The sequence below is a fragment of the Salvia hispanica genome, chromosome 2, assembly GCF_029641045.1.
Source record: "Salvia hispanica isolate PSC_SH4W2 chromosome 2, Shi_PSC_v1, whole genome shotgun sequence".
Taxonomy (NCBI): domain Eukaryota; kingdom Viridiplantae; phylum Streptophyta; class Magnoliopsida; order Lamiales; family Lamiaceae; genus Salvia; species Salvia hispanica.
The window spans coordinates 19986101-19997930 of NC_142693.1; the positions used below are offsets into that span (position 1 = coordinate 19986101).

An 11830-nucleotide genomic window follows, 5' to 3' on the forward strand; every position below is an offset into this window, starting at 1 on the left:
CCGCCCCAAAGAAGAAGAAGTCGACGACAAAATTGTTTCTTTCGAGTGAAATTCGGCTAATAGAAATGAGCTAATAGAACAACTTTGTGTCACGAATTCAACAGGAGATTGGAACAATAGAAGATTTCGATTGGAGAAAGATTGATTTGGTAACAAATTTATTTTTGTGCAAAGATCTCACAGTTTCATCTACATAGTTTTTGACAGGATTTGTCAAATTCTTTTCTCTAATTTTATCTGACATACAATACAGGTATTCTTCCCTGTTTTTAAAAGTGGATCTTACTATGTTGTGGTATTCTGGATGAGGATGAACAAAATTGAGATAATTGATAGTGCCAAACCACCTAGAGACAAGAATCCCTTGGAAAAGTATAGCTTTGATGTTGCAATACTGGTATGCTTTTTTAAATATAGCTAACATTATGTTTAGATTTTTGTTGACATAATTTATGTATCTTGCTAAAATGCTTTGTATGCAAATTTTAATTTAGTTGTTTATATATTTGCAGAAAGATATGTTTGAGGCATACTTTATAGAGAATAACATGACAGATCTATCACAAAATATAAAGAAGTCTCCTTACAAGGTTATTCCTTTAGATTGGGCCACAAGCACCAATAAAGAAGACAGTGGTGTTTATGCAATGAGACATATGGAGACATACTTTGGCAAGAAGGGAAGGGATTGGGATATTGGCTTTACTCCACGCGGCTTGAAGATTGTACAGGTACTCAGAGGAAGATATTGCGAAGCAATGCTTACATCAGAGAGCAACAAGAAGTCTATGGATATGGTATGTCATGCTAACATCTGGATGAATGCAAACAGGCAAAGATTATCTGCGTTACAGAACAAGTACAAGGAATGGTTCAGCTGTAGAACCAATAAGTAAACAACTGTTTTATTTTGATTTGAACAAAGACTCGTTTGAATATTTGATGGTATCATGTTTTTCAGATGGATGTGTAAAACAATTATTATATATCGATTTGAACTACGCAGCATGTAATATTATATCAACTATGAAATCAGTAAAGCAACTTCATTAGTAATGTCAACAACTTGAATTTTATGTCAACAGCTCAAAAACAATTGTTTTAACTAAAAAAATATACAACTATTTTTCTTCATTTTTTAATTTTAAATATGTACTGGCATTATTATTATAAAAAACATGTTAATAGTTTCCATATAAAAACTCAACAAATGTGAACAGCTTGTTAATAGGCTTCATATAAATTTTCAGATAACTGAATATTTTGAACATATTCATGAATTATGGTCATACAATATATTTCAGTATAAAGCAAATTAAATGGGAAAAACAAAAAAGAAAGTATAAATAAACTGTATGTAATGCCAATAACTAAATAATTGTCATGTCAACTGCCTTTTTCAAAAATATTAACAATGTCAGCTGCCTTTTTTTCTAATGTCAACAACTTGAATTTTATGTCAACAGCTCAAAAACAATTGTTTTAACTAAAAAAATGTACAACTATTTTTCTTCATTTTTTAATTTTAAATATGTACTGGCATTATTATCATAAAAAACATGTTAATAGTTTCCATATAAAAACTCAACAAATGTGAACAGCTTGTCAATAGGCTTCATATAAATTTTCAGATAACTCAATATTTTGAACATATTCATGAATTATGGTCATACAATATATTTCAGTATAAAGAAAATTAAATGTGAAAAAAAAAGAAAATATAAATAAACTGTATGTAATGACAATAACTAAATAATTGTCATGTCAACTGCCTTTTTTTCAAATATTAACAATGTCAACTGCCTTTTTTTCTAATAAAATGGATGAAAAAATATTTAATTTAAAATAATCTACTCTACAAAGTATTCCACCAAGTCACAAAAAAGCATAATATTAAATATTTCTCAACCACCTACTCTATCACAAATACTAGATCACCGCTCAAAACAATTTCTGCTACTCTCTCATATTCAAACCCTTCGTCTACCCGGCTTCATCTCTTTTCTAGGTTTCTAAATCGATTAGGAATGTCAACCGGAGAAAGAAACACTGATTCAGTTGGATCGTCAACCATTCTCGGAAAAATGAAGCCAGAAATGGAGGTCAACAGCAAATCAACAAAAAGTACTGAAACGACTAATTCAGGTTAAAGATTTCTTTCGTTTATGAATTGTATGACTTCAATTTCACTTTTGAAAAACACAGTTTGATTATTCAAAAGATTTTATTTTTAGGTTTCATTATTTAATTATCTGATGAGTTCGACTTTTGCTTTTTTAAAACAGCAGCAGAATTTTTTCTGAGGTCAAGTATTATGTATTTAAATTTTTATGATTATTGACATTAAAAGATGTCTGTTGACATAGTAGTATTGACATTTTATAAAATAAATGTTAGCATAATGTATGCTTGTTTGAATTGCTGTTTACATAGTCATATGGTTCCTATAAAATAGATATGTTCTGTACACACAAAAATGAATTCATATGTGAAGTGTCAAAGGATAACAAAGTACGTCAACAGGGTATGATGGCAATTGTCATATGTATGATAGTAGTTGCTATAAATTTTGAAATGATAATACTGTATTGTTGACATTTTGTTGAAATAGTGATATTGACATTTTATACAATAATTATTGACATAATGTGAACTTATCTGAATGGTTGTCAAGATAGTTATATGGGTGACATTATATTACTGAATTGTTGACATTTTTATTGTACTTGATTTAAAACCAGAAAAAAAGAACACAACAAAAAGAAAAAGAAGTACTTCAATTGATGGGGATGAGTTGATTACATTTGAGATTAGAAGTAAAAGAAGAAATGACAAGAGACCATTAATTGCTTCTGAGATTAGAAGCAAAAAACAGAATGATAAGTATAGGGAGGCTAAGGAACAGAACAAGAAAAGTGATTTCTTTTCTAAAAGGCTTTTAGTCAAAAGGAAGACGTTGTATTTTATTGAAACACTAAGTAAATTGAATGAGGCCCAGATTAATGCTGTCAAAGACTTGGGTTTTGGGAATGTTTTTCATTTCAAGGTCGATTACATTCCTAGCTATTTGGCATTTGAATTGGTGAAATATTTTGATGACAAAGACTGCAAGATAAAGCTAAATAATAAGAGAAGTGTTAGTATAACAGAGGAAGATGTGGAGCTGGTATATGGATTTCCGAGAGGTAGGATAAATTACTCCAGAGCTAACTGTAAAAGTAATGCGTATTTCATGAGAGATATAGCCACACATTGTGAAATAAAACAAGGAGGAAATGTTAGCCATAAAGCTGTGGAAGAGCTTATGTTAGAAGATAGTGAAGGAGGGTCATGGTTCAAAAGATTGTTCTTGTTACTATTAGAATCAGCATTGATTGAGCCATCAACATGTGGAACAATAAAGTCTAAGATTGGGGAAATAGTTGATGATCTGGATAATATTAGAAATGTCAACTGGTGTTCGTACACATTGTCTGTTCTGAAGTTTGCAAAGGAAAATTGGTCAAAGAAAAAGAAGAATGCTTTTGCAGGACCACTTCCTTTGCTCATGGTATGTTTTACGTTTCACATTAAAGATTATTAATAGTGAACATAATTACATTAGGTTATATGTGTAGTTGATATAGCTTATAATTGTTATTGATATGTATTTTATATGCAGCTCTGCTACATGGATAGAGATTTACAAGCCAAACGTTCAATTCCTCGCACATTCCCATTAATGAAAGGCTGGACAAGCACACATCTCCAGGCTAGGGAAGATCGGGAGATAGATGTGGGAATATTTGGTAATGGACTTATCTTCAATAGATATATCCGTGAACCGGAGCAGGAGCAGGAGCAGGAGCCTCAACAACAGATTCCCAACGTAGTTGACAGCGAGGTTGGGTCTTCCAAAAGCGTTGTCCCAAAAGATATCATGCAGAATGTATTGAAATACATTCAAATCATGAACTATGGGAAGACCAATCTAGTAAAAACACTTGAAGAAGTTCCTACACACGTCAAAACTAATCATCTATTTGGATTAGTTTGTGATATTGCTAGATCTGCAATTGGAAGCCCAACAACTTCTGTTCAATCTGTGGAAGACAAGTGTGTAAAATTGGCAGAGTCATTTCTTCAAGACAAAAATGAGGCATTTGACAACTGTAAAACAATCTGTGAAGCACTAGTTACTGTCGAAAAGAAAAGGGAAGCGCTTGAAGATTTGACTAAATTTCCAAGTTTCAAATGGAGAGATTGCTATAACAAAGTAAGTACATCATTTTGTTTACATTCATTTTGTCTAAGTTGAAATTAATTTGATATTAATTATAAATAACCCTTTCAATAGACTGCTGAAGAAGAAGGAAAAGAAGAATAGCAAACTGAAGGACAAGAAGAACAACAAAGTGAAGGAGAAGAAGAACAAGAAGGATCAAAAGAGGACAACACATGTGGCATCAATAATGAATCTGATAACAAGCGGAGTGAGACAGAAAATCAGAAAGATCTTGAACAGGTACAATTTACAATAACTATCTTAAACTATAAAGATATTCTGCATATTATAGAAAAAAATATATTTAACATAACATAATGTGTTTCAATTGAAATAACAGGAAGATAAGGAGAATCAAGATGACACAAATGTTGAAACGGAGAGAGAAAAACCTCTGGATAAAGAAGATAATATTGATGAGGTAACTAAAACTGAGATTAAACAGTATATTAGTTTTATAAAAGGAGTGAAGTGTCGTTGACATGACTTGATAGTGTAGTTGATATGAGTTATAATAATTAGTGACATGGCTTCTAAGTGTAGTTGATATGGCTTCTACGTGTAGTTGACATGGCCTCTATGAGTAGTTGACATGGCCTCTATGAGTAGTTGACATATTATGTACCGTAGTTGACATTACTTTTATGACAAGATATGAACCGTAGTTGACATAGAAAGAATTTGTAGCTGACATGAATTTTATGTCAACTGAAAACAGAATATTGCTTCAATTTCTGAGATTGCACTTCCAGAAGATAGAAACAAAACTGAACTCAACACAGCAGAAGTAAATGATGTTGATATACTGCCGTACCTGGAAGTTCATGAAAGAGATCTCTACTATTACATAGTGGAAACAGGAACAACAGATGAGTATGTATATTTTAATAATATTCACAATATAAAAAATAATAGTTTTCTAAACAGTTGACACGATTTATGATTGTTGTTCATATGTTATTTTAATAACTTCATTTCAGGAATGCATGTGTGTATGATGATGATTTTACTTGGGCAACCAAGGAATTGTTCAACTCACTGAAGCCCCATGAAGAAATCAAATCAGGTGTTATTGACTCATGGGCTTCACATTTGAACAACATTGAAAAACAAAAGCCAAAAACATCACCTGCACGGTTTTTCATGACAACAACTCCAACAGTAAGTAATTTAAAAATTTATATAAAATATTTGAATTACAGTCCTCCTTAACCGAATATGTTAATTGCAGAATTTCAATGTTACAAATCGGCCAGAAAGTTGGAATACTACGATGGCAACGAACAAATTCATCGATGAAATAGAGAATGAGATTCAAAAAAGACTAGAATTTGATTGGAGAAACATTGATTTGGTAATTAGATCTAACAATTAAATTTTTGAGAAAATATTAGGATGTGTTCTTTGAATGTAATTTTATCTTCCATGTGATATAGGTCTTCTTTCCAATCTGTGAAAACCGACATTACTACCTGGTAGTATTCTGGCTGAAACAAAGTAAGATTGAGATCATAGACAATAGAAAAGCATTTAAGGGAATGGATGAATTAGAGGAGTATGGACATGAAATTGGTTTACTGGTATGTTTTTTTTATCTTATTGAAACAGTCTGTACATTTTTTTGATATAATTTATGCACAATGTTAAAATGTTTTTTATGTATACTTTTATTTATTTATTAATATATTTGCAGAAAGATATGTTGGAGGCATACTACAAAAAGAAGAACTTGTTAGAGATATTGGAAAATATTAACAAGTCTTCCATCGATGTTCTTTCCTTGAAGTGGGCCACAAACACCAACATAAAGGACTGTGGTGTCTATTTAATGAGACACATGGAAACTTATGTTGGAAAAAAAGATAGTGAATGGAATGTTGGTTTGTCTGCACGCAGCATAAAGTTACTCCAAGTACTGCGTGGAAGATATTGCTACAACTTGATTGCATCAAGTTACAACAACCAGAGAGTGCCCATTTTAGAAGTAGCAAATGCATGGATGGTAGAAAACAAGAACAGATTGAAGAGTTTGAACAACAAATACAGAAAGTGGTTTGTTAATAGAAAGAAGTGAAACAGAATTTGGGATGTATTTAACGTTTAATGTTGTTAACTTTCTTGTTTTGGGATGAATTTCAAAATAGCTACTATTGTGGTTTCTAACTTTTGAACTTATTAAAATGTATATTTTCTGTTAATTTTGGTTATGATTCGCATGACTTATTATTATTGTTGATATGGCTTATAATTGTTATTGACATGACTCATAATTGTTGTTGACATGATTCTGTAGATACTTAAAATAGTAAATAATATAGTTGACACGGCTTTAACGTGTAATTGACATGACATTTATATATCGTTGACACTATATGCACCATAGTTGATATAATTGTTATTGACATGACTTATAATTGGTGTAGACATGGCTTATACTTATTGTTGACACAGTTCTGTGCATAGTTGACATGACTTATAATTGTTGTTAAAATGATTCTATGAGTAATTGACATAGTATGTAACGTAATTGAAATGGGTCTATACGTAGTTGACATGACTTATAATTTTTGTTGACATGATTCAATTTGTAGTTAAAATACTATGTAATATAGTAGACATGCTTGTATGTGTAGTTGACACGGCTCTAACGTGTAGTTGACATGAATTTTATGTACCGTTGAAACGATATGCACAAAATTTGATATAATTGTAAAACTAATATAGTTGACATGGATTGTACGTGTAGTTGATATGGCTTAAACATAGTTGACATGACTAGTATATGCCGTTGACACGAAGTTCACCATAGTTGACATAATTATATTAGTTGTTGACATGGCTACTACGTATAGTTAACATGGTTTGTAACATAATTGACATAACTTGTACGTGTAGTTGACACGATATGTAGCGTAGTTGACATGACTGGTATGTGCCGTTGACACGATGTGCATGATAGTTGACATAATTATATTACTTGTTGACATGGCCAGTATATATAGTTGACTCAATTTTTAAGTGGTTGACATGTGCACATTAAAAACATGAAGGAGCATGAAAGCAAGGCATGTCCAACTTGTATTGAAATGTCAACAACTTATAACCAAATGTCAACACTTTGTATAAAGGTGTACAACTCAGAAAACAAATCTTAAAATTAAAAAAACAGAATCATAAATAGATTTCAATAGAGATGAAAATCAGATATAAACAACAAATGAGAAAATGTCAATAATTTGTAGTCTATGTCAACAAATAAAAAAAAAACCCTTACTATTAAAAAAAAAACAATCATGTCTCCTTTCTGCCACAACTTCTAGCATTATGATCAGTAACTTTGTGACACTTTCCACAACGCCTATGAGGTTTATTTGCCTTTTCAATTGCTTTCTCTATGCTTGACTTAATCCTGCTTTTCTTGTCACTTGCACCTCCTTTTGTACTAACCACATCTGGAGCATGGGCAGTTATTTCTTCAGGAACAGCAATACCATATATGTTCATGATTGAATCATTTTTATCAAGAGAAGACAATCCAGCACAGTCATCTTTAAAGATTTGAGGACCAATACCCGCAAGCAAATTATCCAAAGCAATCAAATGATCTTTATTTCTAAAAGCACGCTGATATAGACCAAAGTAACGACCATGACACCTGTTAGCAATCTGTAGTTTGTCATCTTTGTTAGAACCTGCGCACATATAAAATGTCAACAGCATATATAAGATGTCAACAGCTTAAACAACACATGCTAAAACTTAAACTGAAATATCTATAGAAAACAGTTTGCATACCTCTGTCAGACGCACTTTCATCAATTGTGAGACCATGAACTGCCTTTAGTAATTCACTTTTAAGCCAACGGTTGCCAACATATTTCTCTGGAATATTGTTGACATCTTTGTTTCTGAGGATGAAAAAAAGGTGGCTGCATAGATAACCACACCTTAAAAATAGTTTACACTCACATTCATATGACTCAGTCTCTATCTCATGTCTAACTGTAAAGATCTTCTTTCTAGCATCAGAAACTTTGAAGACCTCGATGTTCTCCAATGTGGACATGCTAATCATCCGACAACTCTTATCAGCCTCAACAATCAAATCTTGTACCACTCTAAACATCCTATCTGTGTAAACAGATCCCAATTGCTTCTCAAATGCTAAATCAGTGACATATTTTGGAGTGATTACAGAATCATAATAGTCAAGCCTTTCAGTTTGATTCCTTTGAGCATCAATGGCATTGTTATACTAAAGAGTGAAATCAGCAAAATTGAACAACGGTTTCGAGTACCTCTTAAAAAAACTGTTTTCAGATTCTGAAAGAGATGTTGTTCTCATTAAAGAACCCATAGGAACATCTCTAAAGAAGGCTGGGATCCACATCTGTCTGATCAAAAACATATCCTTAAACCACTTATGATCTTCTACACTATATTTCTCAACAATACTAGTCCATAATATATCAAACTCATCTGGATCTAACAACTCTGACCAAACACAAGACTTAAACTCCTTACTAAACTTTTCTCTATCAGAAATTGATTTAGGTATCTTCTCAAATAACTTGCTCATAATATGTCACATACACAAACGATGCCTTGTACCAGGTAATACTTTCTCAATAGCAAGCCTCATTCCCCAATCTTGGTCAGTAATTATGATTCTTGGAGCAACACCCATGCATTCAACAAATACAGTGAAAAGCCATGAAAATGCATCACAATTCTCACCGGATACAAAACCAGCTCCAAACGCAATAGGACACCCATGATTGTCTTTCCCAGTAAATGGACCAAACACCATACGATACCTATTGAACAAATACATCAACACAAAACATCAATAATGTCAATTATAGATATATGCTATGTCAACTATTAAATCAGAAATGATGCAAAGTACAAATGTATCATATGTCAACTACCATGTCAACTACCATCTATGTCAACTAATAAGTATAATAAATAAACTACTTGTTTGTTGAATATGTTGTATCAAATGCTACAACATCTCCAAACATGTGGTAATGCTTCCGAGACTCAGCATCAGACCAGAATAAGCTCACTAACTTATTATCTTCAGATGATAATTGATATTTGTAAAAAAAGCCTTCACAAATTCTCTTCTTCTCTTGCATCTGATTTAGAATCATTTGCACATCCACTTCTTTTAATTTCTCTTTAATATCACATGAACAATTCCTAACATCAGTCAACGTACACCCAACAACATCATAACCACCGAAAAACTCTTTTAATAAGTTAAAAGTAGAGGTAGGACCGATGTTAGCTTTGGTGCAATCTTCAACAAACTTGTGATGAACATCATTCAAACTCCGATTACCTTTCAAAAATCTCTTATGATCTTTATCAACCATAGTATGATTATGTTCCTCAACAAACTGATGCACTAGGTAATACTTATCACCAAAATCAGAAAAAAACTTAAAACTAATTCTCGCTCCACATCCACATCTTTTCGTTCCACGTCTACGTCTCTTCTTTGAAGATACTTCTTCATCATCAGACACATTACCATCCTCAGATACATTAACATCAACATCCAATGAATCAACCGTATGAAATCCTTGTCTATTGCAAACAATATACTGAAAAATAATAACACCACCACTAGACCTATTCCCAAATCTTCGACAATCAAAACGACACTCCTGAGCATACATTTCATAAAATGAAATTCCTTCCTCAAGAGAAGAAAATTTTTGACCTTCAAAAGGCCTCAACTCAGGCTTGCAAATTGGAATAACAGACCCTACAACATAGAATATTTACCCAAGAACATAAATCATGTCAACAGATTTTCAAGTCATGTCAACAGAGAATAAATCAACAACATAACAGCTTTAGTTATCTCTAAAGAGGTGGCTGCACTCTTGTAAAACAATACAGAATATTTACCAAGGAACATAAATCATGTCAACAGATTTTCAAGTCATGTCAACAGAGCATAAATCAGCAACATAACACCAAAAAATCATCTTAATGAAAATCAAACCAAACTACCTTCACCATTCATAAATCATGTCATCAGATTTTCAAGTTACATCAATGCAAATCAAAAGACTTACGTAAATTACCCCTATAGTTATCTCTAAAGAGGTGGCTGCACTATTATAAATTCTTAGACAATTGTTATAAGTTATGTAAGCCAAAATATCAGAACAAGCTTCAAATTACAAGGATCAAAATGTACAGTTTAATTAGAATACACTGATGGAAACACACGATGTCAACAGAATAATTAACAAATACACATAAATCATGTCAACAGAGCATAAATCACCAACATAACACAACAAATAATGTTAATGAAACAGAAAGTGAACAAAGAGCATAGCAACAACACAGAATATTTACCAAGGAACATAAATCATGTCAACAAATTTTCAAGTCATGTCAACAGAGCATAAATCACCAACATAACACAACAAAATAATGTTAATGAAACAAAATGTCCACAAAGAGCATAACAACAACACAGAATATTTAACAAGTAACATAAATCATGTCAACAGATTTTCAAATCATGTCAACAGAGCATAAATCACCAACATAACACAAAAAATTCATGTTAATGAAAATCAAACAAAACTACCTCCACCATTCGTCGACGTAGACTCAGAATAAGATGAAGAATCCATCAAATAACACTTAGCTGTTGATTATGAACTGAAATCGGACCTGAAGATGAGAAAAAAAAAACTAATTAGGAACAAATTTAACTGGGCATCAACAAATAAAGGATAAAAACAGAATAAAAGTGGGTATAATCGACCGAAAAACGTCAAAATCAACAGAGAAATCCGTCGAAAATCCGTCGAACTGTTCGTCTGTTTTTCGAAAATTGAAGCACAAATCAGATATCGTTGAAATCGTTGAAATCGTCTGAGTCTAATTTCGTGAATCAATAGAATCATAAATCCTTAGAATAGATTCAATCAGTGATAGTATTGAATTGTTAAATTCTCAGCAGAATCGCCGATGCAACATGAATATGATGAAGAACCCTAAATTAAAACGCGAAAAGACCATTATACCCTTTCATATTAAACTAATCTAATAATATTTATTGTGTGGCAAAATCTGGACCACTCATTTAATAAAAATGAGTGGCTGATATTGCATCTCATTTCTCAATTAGCCTAAATAATCTCAATTGATCATGATCCTATATATATATATATATATAAGGATGTAATCATATCATAACCCATATTTATGGTGATAACCTAATAACCCTCATTTTATGGGCGAAAAATATCATTTTATGGAATGAAAGTATCATTTTAAAAAAATATCATTTTAGTAAAAATGATATCATTTTAGTAAAAATGATATCATTTTTAGTAAAAATGATACTTTTGACCCATAAAATGATAGGGTTATTAGGTTATCACATAAATATGAGTTATGATATGATCGCACCCCTATATATTATATATATATGTGATCAGGTCCATAAGTGAAATTTTGTCAAAAATCAAAGCAAATCTCAGCCATTGGATCTTGTGATGTAACCGTTAGATTAATGTCACGTGT

The 11830-nt window shown here is 31.9% G+C and overlaps 1 protein-coding gene across 1 annotated transcript; it reads left to right on the forward strand.

Moving 5' to 3' along the window:
* Positions 1 to 304: 304 nt before the first annotated feature.
* On the forward strand, positions 305 to 965 carry LOC148931767 (uncharacterized). The gene is made up of 2 exons (XM_089063832.1): positions 305 to 397; positions 513 to 965. The coding sequence occupies exons 1-2, from the start codon at positions 305 to 307 to the stop codon at positions 894 to 896; spliced, it is 477 nt and encodes a 158-aa protein (XP_088919958.1). The 3' UTR covers positions 897 to 965.
* Positions 966 to 11830: the final 10865 nt, after the last annotated feature.

What these genes read in the sequence shown, in the direction of transcription:
- LOC148931767 (XM_089063832.1), top strand. Translation starts at nt 305, where the DNA reads ATGAGGATGAACAAAATTGAGATAATTGATAGTGCCAAACCACCTAGA. An exon ending in GCTTTGATGTTGCAATACTG is followed by an intron (nt 398 to 512) that starts GTATGCTTTTTT and finishes ATATATTTGCAG; the next exon opens with AAAGATATGTTTGAGGCATA.